A 17824-nucleotide genomic window follows, 5' to 3' on the forward strand; every position below is an offset into this window, starting at 1 on the left:
CTTTGCCAGATTCAGGAGGTCTCCTTGGGACATTGTTTATGACACTCACAGTGTCCTAAGTTAATACACAAACACTAATTCTCCATAAAACATATTATTTATTTTTTAATTTTACGTGGAAAAGCATTTAATGTGTGTATGAGGTTTTTTGTTTAATTGTTATTCAAGTAAGGCTGTCTCCATTTTCCCCCCACCACTGTCCCCTGTCCTGCAAGAAAATCCATAAGCCGTTTTAGAGAATGAAGCTTTTTAAAAGTAGTTTCTCTTATGGAACTGAAGTTAATAAAATTTAAGGTACACAGTTGAAACTAAATCTGCTTTATAAAACAAACAAACAAAAAACTGAATCTACTCACAGTATTATTTTATAACTTACAGATACAATAAAAGAGCCTTATAGAAAATGCAGAGTTTTGGGTCCAAGAGAGTAGAATGAAGAGCCATGTTTGCCTATTCCTTTATCTCCCTCCTTATTCTTTATCCAATTGAAATTATAGTCAATATATAAAATGATATAAATCCCTAATGGTGAGGAAAATGCAGAAAGGAAGACTAGGAGAAGTGAGTGTCAATATATTATGATTACTTATGTAGAATACAAAGGGAGCGAGACAGAACAGACTGAAAGAAGCTGTCATCCAGGATGTACCTAGAAGGAGCCTGGGACATAGGTTGGAGTCTCTGGTTGCAAGTTCAAAAACTACAAACTGGTAGCCGTACAGAATATAGGCCAGTTACTTGAAGGACTGTAAACACATATTTTTCAGACCAACATGATTTACCGAACAACTGGATGTGCCATATTTAAAAAAAAAAAAAAGCAACTCAGATGAGAAAGACTGAGTAGAAAAGGTGTTGGGGGAAGAATTAAGAGTTAATTTTTGGACTTGTGAAGTTTGAGACTTCATCTCTGTGTATATTAAAAATAAATGTGATTCAATACTGGGACAATGTTAAAACATGAGAGAGGACCTGAAACCATTGAAAATGAAGAGCACGCCTCAGGGCAGGCATGACTGCAGCAGTGAGGCCCTGTGTCGTGTTATGGCCCCATCACATTAAATTCGGAGTCGCTTTTTCTGGGGGTGAGGAAGTGCGGAAAGTGGTCTGGACAGTAAAAGAGGAGCAAGGACTCACAAATAAATATCCAGAGTTGTGAGAAAAAGTAAACAGGTACCACATAAAAAAATATTGGGGTCAGCAGTGTCCTCAGAAGAAACCCAGATTTTTGTTAGGGTGCAATGGTAAAGAGGAGGCTCATTTATGATTTTGAGAATATAGATGGTTTTGATGATGCAGGACTCTAAGTTCCTGAGGACAAAGTGAAAGAGAGCAAAGTTAGGAAATGGAGTCTGAGAGGAAAAGGTAGATGAGTGGAGGTGTATGGAAATCAGACATGAAAGTGAGAAGAAAGGGAACAAGAGATAACTTGGAATTCTGAAGCTTTGGAGTGACTGACATAATCAGTTCTGACAGATTTCAAGGAAGATAGTGTTGGTGAGATCAAAATTAGGAGGGGTCATTACTAGGCTCCTCTATGACCCTTGTTACAGAAGCAAACTAGAGAAGCAGAATCTTACTTGAGTATCAGTGTCTCCCTCTTGACTTCTATTGATTAAGTGATTAGAGGATGCTGAGTCTTGCTCTGTGTACAGTTCACCTATTTGAACACCCTCAGTGTAGAATAGGCCCACAGAGACATGGTTTTGGACCCAGTCCCATGGCCTCACTCTTATCCTCTACTCAGAAAGGTGACATTTTACTTGAAAGCATATTGTTCTCTCTTGACCCTTCTTGGGGGAAGAAAAAAGATCAGCGAAAATGAGTATTGGAGTGCTTTGTAATTCCTCATGACTTCAGTTGTTAAAGAGTTCATGAGGCCCTGGAAGGCCAGTTCTTATTCTAATCACTGTGCTCCCTCATGACAAGGCAGAGGTAGCAGGCAGTAGAGAAGAGAAAAAGGAGAAAAAAAGGTAGCTTAACTTAATGGAATTAGAAATAGTTTAATATATTATTTATAATTCTAAATGTAACCAATATTTATAGGACCTTAAAAAATAAGAACTTCAGAGAAACACAGAAATTGGGAAAAGAAATGTAAAGGGAAAGAGGGGGAATAAGCTCTTCATATTTCATAGCATAAAATTAAAGTATATTTTAAACTTGATAAATTGAGATGATATTGGCATACACATATTATTTGAATTACTCAAAAGTGGTTTCTTCAAAAAATCTCGAACATTTCTCTTGGCAACATTTTTTCCTGACATATGTCTTTGGACAAGGAAAAGAAAAGAAAACAAAAAAAATGGGACTACATCAAACTAAAAAGTTTTTGCACAGCATGGGAAACTATCAACAAAACAAAAAGGCAAGCTTCTGAATAGGAGAACATATCTGCCAATGATACACTGGATAAGGGGTTAATACTCAAAATTTATAAATAATTCATACAATTAAACACCAAAAAACTCCCAAACAATTCAATTAAAAAAAAGGGCAGAGGACCTGACTAGACACTTCTGCAAGGAGGACATACAGATGGCCAATAGACATATGAAAAGATGCTCAACATCACTAATCATCAGAGAAATGCAAATTAAAACCACAATGAGATAACACTTCACATCTGTCAGAATGACTATCATCAATAAATCAACAAACAAGTGCCCATGAGGATGTGGAGAAAAGGGAACCCTTGTGTACCTTTTGTGGGAATGCTGATTGGTGTAGCTGTTGTGGAAAACAGTAAGGAGGCTCCTCAAAAAATTGAAAATGGAGCTGCCTTATGACTAGTGATTCCACTTCTGGGTATATAGCCAAAGAAACCCAAAGTACTAATTTAAAAGAATATATGCACCCTTATGTTCATTGCAGCTTTATTTACAATGTCAAATATATGGAATAAACCAAATGTCTGTCAATAGACAAGTGGATAAAAAAGCAGTGGTACATATATACAATGGAATATTTGACCATGAAAAAAGAACAGCACCTTACAATTTATGATATCATGAATGGACCTAGAGGGTGTTATGCTAAGTGAAATAAGTCAGACAGAGAAAGGTAAATACCATATGATTTCACTTATATGTGGACTCTAAAGAACAAATAAACAAACAAACAAAATTGAAACAGACCCATAGATACAGAGAACAAACTGACGGTTACCAGAATGGAGGGGTTTGGGGGACAGGGAGAAAAAAGTGAAGGGATTAAGAAGTACAAATGGGTAGTTACAAAATAGTTATGGAGGTGTAAAGTACAGCACAGGAAATATAGTCAATAATATTGTAATAACTTCATATGGTGCCAGGTGGGTACTGGAAATATTGGGGGTAACACTTTGTAAAGTACATGATTATCTAACCACTATGGTGTGCACCTGAAACTAATACAAAATTATATTAAATGTAAACTGTTATTAAAAAAATAGAATAGTAGAATAGAAAGTGGATGCCACTGTGACGCTGGATTATCACAAGAAGGAGAAAAGAACGAGACATTTTTCTTTCATTTAAGTTCATTTTGCACTCTGATTTTTTTCCTGTGTATACAAAACATGATTAAAATGATATTTCATAAAAATAACACATCAGCAAAAGTAATAAAAGATAAGATAATGCATTCTACAGAAAGGGATGAAACTGAGCCCTCCAACTATGTTGTTGATGCTCCCCAATGGTGTTTATTGAACAATTATATTTTTCATTTCTGTACTTGTTTCTAGAGAATATGTGTGTTGATGTGTAATATGTGAGTCAGGTGGTAACTAAGTTGGGGGCTGTAGAATTCAAATAGAATTCAAATTGATGTCATTTTATTAAGGTGAGTAAATAGACACAGAAAACGCAGAACAAATAACTGTACAAGGTAACTTTAAGCATTATGGATATATGCTGAGTTACTAAGTAATCAAAGTTTTTTGCCTAAGCATCTCATTCAGGTCTTGGTGGGAAATGACTCTGGATTGATGAAGTGAAAGAAAAATACTTCGTAGTGATGAACAGAATAATAGAAAGCAAATGTAAGACTATCTCCTTTGCTACTGGCTACATTACAGTGATTACAGTTTTGACCAATGAGATATTGGCAAAGGCTTGATAATTGGGAAGGGATTTCTTTCTAAAATAATGAGAAAGCTTTCTAAGAAGATATTTTGCCCTTTTCCTTCTTCTTGCTTGAACGGTAGGTATCCAGCCATGAAAAGCAGGAAGGAGCATCTTGCAACCAAGAGCCAAGAAGCATAGGGATGAAAGACAGCATCTGAGGAGGAGGGGGCGGCGGGCGGGGTGCGGAGGGGAAGGAGAGCTACAGCCTGGCCACCCGATGCTGCGTGGAACATGTGCACCACCCAGGGCTGGGCTAAGTGTTGTGGAGTTTTAAGCCTATAAAATTTGAGAGGAGGGTTTATATAGGAAAAAAAAATTCAAAACTATCATTATAAAATGAGGGTAAAAGTGAATATTTACTTAGAATGAGAAAAACATTCACAACAAATTCCATGTGATATTCTTCAAGGTACAATTAGGATTTTGAAAACCCCTATGTAGCATGGCAGTGAGTGGGGGGAGCGCCGCCGCGGGTCGCCGCTTGTCCCGGTCGGTCGCCACCTGCAGCGTGAGGGGACAGAGCGCATCGTGGGGAGCGCGGCACCCTAGGATCTGAGGGTTACCCTCCGGGGGCCAGCTGAGATGAGAGCAGGCCTCTGAATCCCGCAGAGCCCGTCCAGGGGTCGTCACGAATGGAAGGAATAAACACCAGTCTTCGCAAACACTTCTCTGTTTTCCAGGAGAGGGCATATGGGGCACTTCCCTCTTTGTGGAGAAGCCCCCCTAACCCTTTTCAAAGGCTTTTATTGAAAAGGTTATCAGTGGGGCTAGGTAACAGGAATGCATCGGTCATCTCATTACATCAGTATGTTAAGGTTCACAGAGAATGGGTGATGTTTTGAAGAAAACAAATGGCAGGAACATACCGATTTACATGGGTATGAGAGGAGACTGACTAGCAAACAAGAGGGACACTAAAGAGGAGACCATAGCAAATTTGAGAGCGCCTAAGGCTATAGGGTTAAGGTCTGTGAATAATGTAAATTTCCTTCCCAGCCTGAGCTGGCTGTAGCTTTTGAGGGAAGAACAAAGCACACTTTAAAGAATTTACCTTTAGGCCTGATTTCCCTGTGAACCAGCAGATCTGGTTTAGGGCTGACTCTGGTACTGCTTCAAGCCTGAGCCGGGCAGGGGGAGGGAGCCGCCAAGAGACAAGGAGACTGCTTTCGGCTACAACGAGGATTCTGGCCACGTCCAAGCCGAGCTGAGAGGTGCAGGCCTTTTTGCCCTTTCTCAGTGTCCCCCAATTTTTTGTCTGCTGCCAATAATCAATTGGCATCTGTCTTAGGTCGTATACCCAATCGTCCTTGCCAAAACAGAGAGGCAGGAGCTATACCCCTGCCAGGGGGGAAAGGCTATGCCTCTTCAGGAGCCTGTTTTTCCAAGGCCTCCCTGATTATTTCCAGCCTTGGGGTCCTCCCACCTGTTGGTGGGGTTACAGTTCCTGAAACCAGACAGGGCGGTTCCCAACACCCTTGTTGCCAATATTATATTTAAATGGGAAATATTAAAACTTCCCTGCTGATGTTGGGAGTGAGAAGATAATGCCATTTATCTTCTATCTATGACCATTTCTATTCAATATTGTGTCCTAGCCAGGGAAATGGGGAAAAACAAATAATTAGAATTTGTAATGGTAAGAAAAGAAAAAAAAACTATCACTGATATGTTTTGCATTAGAAAATCCAAAAGTCACTACAGATGAGCTATCATAATTCATTACTGAATTTTAACTAAGTTCACTGTATATAAGGGAAATACACAAAATCAAATGTAATTTTTCATATATCAATAAAAATTAGGCAATTATATTAGGAAGATATATTACTGGGTTGGCCAAAAAGTTCATTTGGATTTTTCTGTAAGATGGCTCTGGTAGTGCTTAGTTGTCTTTAACTTCATTTACGATTTTGTTAGATTCTATTGTGATAACTGTCAGATCAGCATGCATTTAAAATACATTAAAATTGGTGAATTTTTGTGTAGCTATTTTAGTATTGAAGATGGAAGAAAATATGCAGCATTTTTGGCATATTAAGCTTTATTATTTCAAGAAAGATAAAAATGCAACTGGAACACAAAAAAAGATTTGTGTAGTGCATGGACAAGGTGCTGTGACTGAGCAAACATGTCAAAAGTGGTTTGTGAAGTTTTGTGCTGGAGATTTCTCTCTGGTTGATGCTCCCCAGTTAGGTAAACCAGTTGAAGTTGATAGCAATCAAATTGAGACATTAATTGAGAACAATCAATTTTATACTATGTGGGAGATAACCAAGGTTCTCAAAATATCCAAGTCAATAAAATTATTGGTGAAAATGAAACATGTATCTTTTATTTTACGGAAACAACTAAATGGACTTTTTGGCTAACCAATGTTTAGCATAACATAAAAATAACCACATTGAAATCCTAGCAATGAATCAGATAACATACCTCCAAAACTACAAAATAGTACAGAGAAATTGAGATCTATATCATATTTACTGATTCAAAGATTTAATATTATAAGGATGTCAGGTCTCCCAAAATTTATCTATAGGTTCAGTGAAATCTTAAAATAAAATTACAGTACCTTTTAAATGTGGACATATACAAGACTATTTTGGCCTTTACATCTCAAGCTTGGTAAATTCAAAAAGTATTCTCCTCCACTAATACTTTTGATAACTAAATGAAATGACAGCAATAAAAGTAACATGAAGGAGGGAGAGAGAGAGGGGGAAGATAGATTGATTCCTCCCATCAGGAATGGTATACTGTACTAAATTCCTTAGAATGCTAATATGGGGAAAAAGATGTTTAGGTGTATTGATATGAGGTGGAAAACCTTTAGCTTTTCATAATCCTGTATGTTTCCTTAAGACCTGGGGTGAAAATTATTTGCAGGCCTAGTATAGTATATGCCTATTAACTTCCAACAAGTTTGCCACTTCAAGTCATTGGGGTTGCTAGACAAAATTTAATTTTGAGTTATAAATGAATAAGGTCTGTGAAATATATGACTTAATACATGAATGACAGATGTCATGATAGCATATATCCTCCATTATACTAGATTTCAGGCTTGAGTAACACAATCCAAACTGTTTTGGATTTTTTTTTTTTTTTGTAAAGATACTATGCTTTTCTCCTTATTTAAGCTATAAATTTCTCTCCTCATTTTTTCACCTCTACCTATTCTCTTCTAGTCACCGGTTTTGTTGAGTTACATTACCCGAGCAAATACGTTTCCTTCTATTACATACAACTCCCACTTGAAATTTGTATGGGCCATATATTATAATCTTACTACAAATGCAGTCATATAACAATGAGTACTCCCATTCATTTTCATTTATAGTTTGTTTAATTATTATAAATTCATAGGTAATTCATTGTTCCATCATGTATAATGAGTGTGGTAATAGTCAGTAAAAGGACCTGAAAATGCTCAAAAGTAACATCCTATTGAATTAATACAACATTTATTGAAACACAGCAACAGAAGACTTTTTTTCTTTATTTACATATGGGTTTCACTGTCTGCTCTGGCAGCAGGTACAAAATGTCCATCATTATTTAAGAATTCTAAGTTTGCTTCATTCTCAGGTTTTCAACAATTTTCTGATGCCTTGGTATCTTTTCCTTGATATGTTTTTTTCATGGCATGAATGACTATAATATTCAAAATAATTGCTAATAATTTTAAACTTCCAATCAAGCCAAAGAAGGTATTTCTGTGAAAAGAAAAAGTCAATTTTTATTTTAAATTATGTGAAACAACTTACAATGCTTTTCTCCAGTAGGCAGAAGACCTCAAAAGAAAAAAAACTAATGATGTTTGAAATTATACATGAAAATATTAATGTAACAATTCTAGTGATATTTGTTATTGGAGTATTAAGAATTTTTGATTATTTTAAGAAGAATATTAAACCACAGAAACTAAGGGTTGTTAATGACCTACCCAAGTATTTTATATAAAGTAAGGTATATTTGGAATGTTTAACTTTCTCAAAGCCAGATTTTATGTGCAATGTGACAGATTATAAAGGAAATGAGTTGACTGTGAGATAATCAGATCAAATCCATTTAGATTGAACCTGGAGCCAACATTTAGCTGTTAGACTAAATGCAGTCCCAAATGCCCTGCAGTGTTGCCTACTGGAAATACTTAACAAAACCATGCAAAGTGGCCTAGTATATATGGTCTACCCCTGTGATTTTCAACTTTGGGTGCACATTAAAATCACCTGAAGAGATTTTAAAATTCCCATGCCCAGGCCACATGCTTTGACCAATTAAATCAAAATGTCTGAAGGTGGGACACAGAAATTAATATTTTTTAAAGCTCCTCAGGTGGTTATAATGAGAGAAAGATTGATAACTGGTGACCATGTAGATTAGGAAGCATTCACGGGCCTCATGACAGTGTTAACTAAATGATGACAGGCTTTATGCAAAAAATTGTTTTGAACAATTAAGGTTTAATTGAAGGTAGATGACATTAATTAATTATATAATTTTGACCTTTATAAACTTAGGTTTATTAAAATTTCAGTAGGGTCTTGTGGTATACCAAATAGGAAGGAAGCAATATTTTAAAAGTCTTCAAATATGTTTGCTTCATGCTTGATTTATATCAAGTAGTAATATACTAATGTTAAGCTTTTCAAATATTCCATTGCTGTCAAGAAAAATTAATGAGTTTTTCTTGTTATGTGACTGTTATTGAGAAAATCTGAATACGTTGTGTTTAAATTTAGGAGTGACATGAATATGCTTTTCTATTCCTTGGGTTAGGAACAGTTATTATATATCTGTACCAGATAAAATTATTGAACACTTATCTGGTTACCTCCAAATAATAAATCCCAAAAATCATAAGTTGACAATTTAACTTTTTGTTGTGCATTCCTTGGTGAACGCACAACTCTTTTTTAGGCAATTTCTTTCCCAAGTACTTTAGGCAGTGAACACAGCTGGCCGAAGGGAAAGTGGTGAGGGTGGTGACCGAGCTCCGAAGTGCATACGGTAATAGAGGGGTAGTTATTCCCAGTGTGCTGGATGGTGTAGACTTTAGGATGATCGTATGGTTGGAATTATAACGTACGTGGCTTACTCACATTGCCTTCTCTCACGTCAATCAATGTGCATTTCAGTTTCTATCTTTTTTTTTAGCCTGATAATTTCTTTTTTTCTCTTCACATTTTATTTTTTTTAAACTTTATTTTTATTGTTTACACTATTACAGATGTCTCCATTTCTTCCCCCTTTGCCCTCTTCCACCCAGCCCTTGCCACCCCTTCCTTTAGGCTGTCATCACACTGTTGTCTATGTTTATGGGTCATACATATATGCTCTTTGGTTAATCCCTTCACCTTCTCTCATCCAGCACCTGCCCCGTCCCCTCTGACGCTGTCAGCCACTGTGGAGAACAGAATTGAGTTTCCTCAAAAAATTAAACATGGAACTGCTTTTTGACTCAGTGATTCCTCTCTGGGAATATATTCTAAGAGACCTGAGACACAGATTCAAAAGAATATATGAGCCCTATGTTCACAGAAGAATTATTAACCATAGCCAAGATCTAGAAACAGCCCAAGTACCTATCAGTAGATGAGTGCATAAAAAAACCTGTGATACATTTACACAATGGACTACTACATGGCAATAAAAAAGTAAGGAAATCTTACCTTTCACAATAACATGGATGGACCTGGAGAGTATTATGCTAAGGAAATAAGTCGGTCAGTGAAAGACGAATACCATATGATCTCACTTATATGTGGAATCTAATGAACAAAATACACTGATGAACAAAATCCTTTCTTTTTATTATTTAATAATATTCTGCTGTATGAATATACCCCAGTTTATTTAGCTACTGAAGGACATGTTGGTTGTTTTCATATTTTGGCAATTATGAATAAAGCTGCTATACATATACATGTGCAGGTTTTTGTGTGAACCTAAGTTTAGAGCTCATTTGGGTTAAAAATTAAAATTGGGGGCACAGTTACTTGATTATACAATAAGCCTATTTTTAGCTTTGTAAGAAACTGTCACACTGCTTTCTAAACTGGCTGTACCATTTCCACATCATTGCCAACATTTGGTATTTTTTACTTTCAGTTTTTAAGAGCTCTTTATATGTTTAGGACATTTGCCTTGTGTCTGTGTTGTGAGTTACAAATTATTTTTCCAGTTTATCTTTTGTCTTTGAACTTTGCTTAAGATAAGTTTTGTGATACAGAGTTTTTAAAATATTTTATCATTTTTTTCTGCTATGGTTTTAAGGGTTTTGGGTCACACTTAGAAACATGATCCTGCTTCCTAGATAATTAAAATAATTTCTATCACAATTTCTTCTAATACTTGTGTTTTCAAATTTTAAATTTATGTTTTTGATTAATCTGCAGTTAATTTGTATTTAAAGTTAAGGTATTATTGCCACAATTTTTTTTCTAGATGACCTAGTTGTTTTGTTGTAATAGAATAGCGTAACAAAGTAGTATAGAAATGATTCTTTCCTTTTTGTTCCCCATTGACCTATGACTAGAGCCTCAGTGGGTCGTTTTGTATCTTCCAAGAGAAGCCAGAGGCCATTGAACATAGGTGCTGCTATTGGTTATTAGGAGAGGTTTGGAAACAAAAAAGATTTAAGTAGAAATCCCAGATCTTTTTGTTATTACCTGTGTGATTTTTGAACAAGTTACTCATTCTCTTTACATTTTAGTTTCTTTATATTTAAGAAAAAAAGAAGAAAATTTTCACCTTCTACAGTTTCTATGAAAGTACAAAATAAGAATGAGGTATCAGATTGCCTGATACAACACTGCATACAGTTTATTAAATGGTGGCTATAATTATTAATATTATTGTACTGACTGACACTTCATCCTTTAAGAATTAAAATCATCAAAGGAAAAATAAATTCATGCAATTCAATAATGACAACTTACCCATATAAATTGGAATTATACATCCTACAAGAACCTTGCTTCCCCTGGCTGTTGATGGACCACTTTATACATGCTCTATCAATTAGAGCTCCAAAATATATAGGTGCTAGAATTCCTCCTGCAACATGAGATGAGACGTCAAGCCAAGGAACACCTTTCAAATGTAATGGGGTGATATCCCATGTTGATACACTTTGGATTAAGTAAAAATTAAAAAATGTGGAGGACTCTTTAATTGTTTTGGCCTAATTCTATTCAAGAATCAAGATAATGAGGAATCTCGAAGAGTAAAGGGGGTTACATATATGGTGATGGAAGAACTGACTTTGGGTGGTAGACCCACAAAGCAATGTACAGGTCATGTATCATAAAAATATATACTCGAAACCTGTATAATCTTATTAACCAATATCACCCCAATAAATTCACTAAAAAGTAAAACAGGAGTAAAAAAGCTCAAACCACAAAAACAGCACAGACATCTTTTTTCTACCCTCACCTTGTCACCACACATAAGAACATTATATGTCTGTATACTTTGTTCTTCTTATAATGCCAATTAACTTAAGCCTGATCGGTGAAAAGGAGAATGTTGTTAGTAAAACATGAAGGTTATATTGATTCATATGCAATTTTTTTTGGCAAAGAGAGCTGGAAGAGTGGGAATAGATACTACAAAGAAATGAAAAATCTCTCAACTGCTCCCACTGCAGGAGATTTTTCAGTTCTGTTTTTAAGAAAATTAAAGGTAAGTGCCAACACTAGGACTTCCTCCCCAAAGAAGCTCAGGCCAAACCTCACAAAATGCTAAGCTCTTGGCCGGTTGTCCTTTCTTGACCCAGAGCTCCACGTCCACTTTCTGGGTATCACCAGAGCCCACAATTGTGCATTTTCTCTCCATTGAAGGGGTGCATTTCTAACACTTCCTGAAGCAGATCTGGCTGTCCGAGTCACAGCCTGTGGTGCTGAATTTTGTTCCTATTTTTGTTCTCATTGTAATGGTGCCTAGGCCTCCATGGTCTGTTCCTAACCTAATGTTTATTGGTGGTTTATGATTTTGCACTATGTGAGGCTTTTTAGGGACACGTGCATTGTCTTACACCAGAGATGCTATTTTACTGCTATTTTAATAAACTCTGAGACTGACTACTAACTTTAGGCATTGGAAATTTGACCAAAATATTTTAGGGACATCCCCATTTGGACCAAACTTAATGAATTAAATGCTTTAGGCAACAAACTTGGTCTTAAATAATTATTGGAACTTTAAAATTTCAAATAACTTGTTTTTCACATACCATCTTCCGTCTAACATATTCTATAGATCTTCCAAAATTTATGCATATATTGTTTTCAAGACAATCATTTTTGAATTGGAAGTTTGATAGTCAGTATGTATTTTTCCCATAGAAGCAGATAGGTTCCATTGTGTCATATACTGGGCATACCAAAATAGGATATTCACCACTAGGATGACAAAATTCCTTTTTTTATATTTTATGCCACTAGAGGAACTTCTTTATTCTCAGTCTGATTTCAGCATATCAAAAGGAGTACCGGCTCCCCAGATTCTACGTTCACCTGCTAGCTTCTATGCTCTAGATTCTAGGAGTAAGTCATCTCCATTGGATCTGGAGAGAGGGAACTGCTGGGATGGACAGAGGCTGTGAGATTAGAGGAGCAGAAAAGAGAAACCTGGGAAGGGAATTGCAATGGAATCCTGCAGCACCATTTTTTTCCCTCCTCTCCCAGGCCTCTTCTATTTCCTCTTTTTACCTTTGAGGATCTGTGGCCTTCTCCTCAATATACTTGTTGGACAACTTGTCCATTGCAATTTGGCCACAATGTTGTGGTTCTGTCTTTTGCACGCAAGGGTCCCAGAGATTGACCCCTCCCTCTTCCCTTTCCTTCTGTCATAAGCAGTTGCCTCTAGGCCATGATCAGTCTTCTACTCCAATTCCTAGGTGAATGGTGCCCTCTTCCTACTTCCCAGGATGTAGCATATAACATTAATAGGTCTTAGAGACATGCGCAGGAGTTAAACTAGAAGTTGTTAAGCTAACAGGAATATGCCCCCATCGGTGTAAAAGTGGGTGTAAAAGTGGGAATCTGGTCAGGCTGAGACTGTGCAAAACAACAGAAATGAATTTTTGCTGCCCAACTTCCCACTGCCTAGTTCTCTAAGACTGGGACAGCTACATTTTATTGCAAGTTAATAATGCAAGAGGAAATGAGAACTAAAAGAACTGAGCATCTTGAAAAATGGAGTGTTTTGAATGAAAGCTGAGGAAATTGCCTTTTTTGTTGTTGCTGTTGTTAGTGAGTAAGGTTGTCGAGGACTGAGGTTAAAAGCCTCTTTCTAAATATTCAAATGAAGCAATTAGCATTCCATTTACCATTTACCATTTAGACTACACGGATTCCTGTTAGCTTAACAACTTCTAGTTTAACTCCTGCGCATGTCTCTAAGACCTATTAATGTTATATGCTACATCCTGGGAAGTAGGAAGAGGGCACCATTCACCTAGGAATTGGAGTAGAAGACTGATCATGGCCTAGAGGCAACTGCTTATGACAGAAGGAAAGGGAAGAGGGAGGGGTCAATCTCTGGGACCCTTGCGTGCAAAAGACAGAACCACAACATTGTGGCCAAATTGCAATGGACAAGTTGTCCAACAAGTATATTGAGGAGAAGGCCACAGATCCTCAAAGGTAAAAAGAGGAAATAGAAGAGGCCTGGGAGAGGAGGGAAAAAAATGGTGCTGCAGGATTCCATTGCAATTCCCTTCCCAGGTTTCTCTTTTCTGCTCCTCTAATCTCACAGCCTCTGTCCATCCCAGCAGTTCCCTCTCTCCAGATCCAATGGAGATGACTTACTCCTAGAATCTAGAGCATAGAAGCTAGCAGGTGAACGTAGAATCTGGGGAGCCGGTATTACCCCCATCGGTGTAAAAGGAAGGCCTTTTACTCTGCCTATGGGAAGAAATATTCTTAAGTCTGAAAAGAAGGAAACACTCTGCACACCATCTATCTTTGTGTTGGAAAGAGTGTAAAACAAATATGTTGGTTCCTTTTTCTAGTTGAAGATGGACTTGAACGAGAATTAACAAATTCTCTTTTAGTCACTTTTTCTCCATCTCTTATTTGTCATTTATCACAAAAATAGAAATGAATTTTACTAATAGTTTTTTTTATAAAAATTGAAATTAATTACATCTAGTCTTTGAGCATGGATGTGAACATTTATATCCTAAATTTATAATTTGTCTATTTAGCATACCTAGTGTTCGTATAATGAATGTATGGAAACCCACTGCAAGTGATTTCAGTTCAGGTTGAACATTTCTGAAATAAAATAAAGGTAAAAAATCATTAAACATCATTAAAATGCCAAACTGAGTATGATATTAAAACATTTCTGCGTCACTGTTCTTCATGGTCAAATGAAAACCGTCAAGTCAACAGCTGATTTCATTTAAAGTTATATTTTCAGTTGTTTTAAAAGGAAAGATCTGGATGATAATAATTATTACTTTCCCTAATTTATTTAATGAGTTACCATTTCAGGATAATGTAACAAACATTTTCACATTGACGCCTTATGAAATCCTATGAGATAGTGGTCGGAACAGACTTTATTATGCCTATGAAGAAACTGTTTTTGTGTGGTCTGTTTAGTTGACACAGACCATGAGCACATACTTTTCATCTAGGTCATAGCAGAGCTCTTTCTACCATCCTATTTCTGTCATTGTTGTTAATAGAAAAGTTAACTAATATGATTCCTGAGCTGCATAATACAACCAAATTGGGGGGGATGTCAAAAAGGTATCTGTATTTTTAGATTCTAATGTATTTTAATGTCATTTTAAAGGTAGCAATCACATTTGTATCCCCTCTTAGAAATTAACTCGCTCTTGCATTTAGAAAGTTATTTCCATAATTCCATTTTTTTGTGGGTTTAGTGAACAGATGACACTACCACCCCTATGATAACCGAATACATGGATTACCCAGCAGCAATAGGGAGAGGGTGACAGAGGCTCAAAAATCTCTTTACTGAAACATTGAATTAACTGATACACAAAATTCCTTTTTTTCCTTGCGCTATTTTGATGACTGTATTTGTCCATAGAGATAAGTCGATTTGGTCACCTGAAAAGCATTTGCTAAGTGACGCCTAGAAGATTCCATGTTAGCTCTTATTCTTTGAGAATAAAGAGGTAAATGATGTTTCATATCAATTAAGTAACTTAGAGGAGTCATTTAATCTCTCTTAGCTTTAGTTTCCTTATCTCTGGGTGCTAGGACTCTCTCACTCCAACATAGTTTAGTGCATCCTTTAATCACACTCTGTCTCCTATACTTTTTCCATCACTCAAACTCTTCCATTGTATTCTCTGAAACTCAGCCTGTTACCAGCAAAATCCTTATCTCCTACAATTTTAGCAATCCCTTTACTTCTAGAAAAAGTCTGGCTGCCCCTGATGTCTCTCTTTCCAGGCATCTCTTTCAACTTCCCCCAACATCCTGTGTATCACTGGGCCTGAAGTATAGGACAGCCTTCTTGCTTTTTTTTTTTAAACCACTTCCATATATGAGTGTCTTCTCTGAAAGACTGCTAAGTCCCCTCACAAGGTGTTCTGTCCTAACAAACCATTTCCTCTCCAACTTGTAGTGTCTACAAAGTTGTCTATCACCACCCCACCATTCCTTGATGACTAGTACTAGGCTTTCTATAATTTCTTTTCCCTAAAACTACTTTTTGCCACTTCTCCTAATTATTTCAATATCCATATAGCCTGTTTTCCCAATGATCTGGCCTAGTTTTTTGATCTCTTCACACCATCAGTCTTACTTCTCCTGTCCTGTGGTCACGCCAATTAGTATACACTTCCTTAATACTCAATTTTGAGCAACCCCTTCTTCATAACTACCACTTAACTTTCAAATTCACTGCTTTCTTAACTCTCTTTCTTACATGCTCTTGATCTTGTACATATCAAGTATGCTTCACCTCAGGACCTTTAATTTTGCCACTATCTTGACAGGGTTACTCTGTACCTGTCCACACATCAGCATAACTTGTATTTTCATTCTTTATTTAGATCTTTTATTAAATGACTTCCAATGTGCTATATTTGAATTACTACTGCTTATTTGCCCCAACCCCGCTGTCTATATTCTTACTCTGATTTACTTTTCTTTTTAATCCTTAACATCTCTTCTATTTTACGTAGTTACTTGTTTATTTATTTACTACTTTTTCTTCTATACCAATCCATTTTCTTATCTCTTATTCCCTCCTAGAGGATAATAAAAACAGGGCTTATATCACTTTTGTTCACATTTTTGTCCAGGAATTATGTGCCCGACTCACATAATGAAACCGTATTGAATGAGTGAATAACATCACTACTGTTTAGCTTAATTTTAACAATAGCATATTGTAATGGTAGTATTACTATTACTATTATTGATTATTAATAGACTGAAATTCATATTTTTATTTCATAGTCCGCTTTGCAAAAGTTTTCTTTTGATAAAATCAAAGGCTGGTGAGAGATCAATAAATATTTTTTGACAAATGTAATGTTACGTTAACCTCTTTCTAAATAAGATAAAACATAGATATCATTAGTGATAGAACAATGATCTTTCACATCCTCTATTTCTCCATGAAAGATTTTAAATTAAGAAGCTAAGACTTGTTGAGATGCAAACTAATATGGAGTTTTGAGATGATTTTCTGTAAGTTAGTATCTGTAATTTGGCAAATATGAAAGATTCCCCTTTCGAGTAGAAAACATTTTATATTAAGGTGGAGCTATATCAGTGAAATTAGTATAAAAACTTGACAAAACTTGGGGTCAGAGTAGAATTTAAACCACTGTAGACTCAGTTCATAAGTCTATAGTCATTTTAGCAGAAGTCAATACATTTTTTTCCTGTTCCATGTTATGCTGTTGGCTGACAGATACTTGTGGCCAACTACCTAGGTCTTACAAGTATAAGTAAATGTTAACCTAGGTCACCATACCTATACATACATGTTTTTTAAGACCTACATTCAAATCTTTATGTTTTTAGTTTTAGGTGATTGAATAATTAATTTCACAGTAGTGCTTGTCTTATATGATCCCTTCCTAACCCTCCAATTTTTTCATGCACCATTTCTCTATCACTCAGAATGTTCGAACCAACTGGCTTTTCATTCTTCCAATACACAAGCTCTTTCCTGCCTTAGGGAGTTGGCTCCTAGACCTACAAGGTTCTTCATTTGGCTAACTTTAACTTACTCCCTGGATCTAACTTTTACTTATTCTCTAGACCTTTAGATTAAATGCCACTTGTTTTGAGAAGTACCCTTTAAGTCTTCTTTCTCACAGCTCTTCACCTCAATCCTAAATTAGGTTTCCCTTTTTATTCCTTTTAACAGAACTCTTTTTCAATATGAGTATTAATGACAATTTATAATTAAGTGTTTATTTTTAAGCTTATTTGTCTCACGTCAGCCTTCCTTGTCATACTCTAAACTGTATAGGAATAGGTATTTTATCTGTTTTATTCATGATGGGATATTCCTGACCAAACTTGGTCTAAATATTAGTTTAATGAGTGAAGAAAGGAATTAAATCTGTTTATATATTTTTCTCTTGTCTGTGAAAGCATTTGAGAGACTAGGTTAAAAACCATTCTAAGGGTGGATTAAAAGCTTTGGAATATTATAGACCTTATATTATACAGTCTGGTTCCCAAATATTTTCT

The 17824-nt window shown here is 36.0% G+C and overlaps 1 protein-coding gene across 3 annotated transcripts in view; it reads right to left on the reverse strand.

The window, feature by feature from the left end:
* Positions 1–7496: 7496 nt before the first annotated feature.
* Positions 7497–17824, reverse strand: part of LOC129084987 (solute carrier organic anion transporter family member 1B3-like) — a 51672-nt gene continuing 41344 nt past the window's right edge. Inside the window, exons 15-18 of one of the 3 annotated variants that reach the window (XM_054591374.1) lie at positions 14337–14401; positions 11057–11174; positions 9788–9825; positions 7691–7828 (exon numbers count right to left, since the gene is read on the reverse strand). In XM_054591374.1, coding sequence (XP_054447349.1) covers positions 7809–7828; positions 9788–9825; positions 11057–11174; positions 14337–14401 — 241 coding nt within the window. In that variant the 3' untranslated portion in view covers positions 7691–7808. Of the gene's footprint in view, positions 7829–9090; positions 9826–11056; positions 11175–14336; positions 14402–17824 lie in introns of those variants that run through there. The other 2 variants (XM_054591373.1, XM_054591371.1) reach the window with 2 other exon arrangements.

This window comes from Pteronotus mesoamericanus, unplaced genomic scaffold (assembly GCF_021234165.1).
Source record: "Pteronotus mesoamericanus isolate MK-2021 breed Mesoamerican mustached bat unplaced genomic scaffold, CSHL_Meso_final scaffold_21, whole genome shotgun sequence".
In the NCBI taxonomy this organism is placed as follows: Eukaryota; Metazoa; Chordata; class Mammalia; order Chiroptera; family Mormoopidae; genus Pteronotus; species Pteronotus mesoamericanus.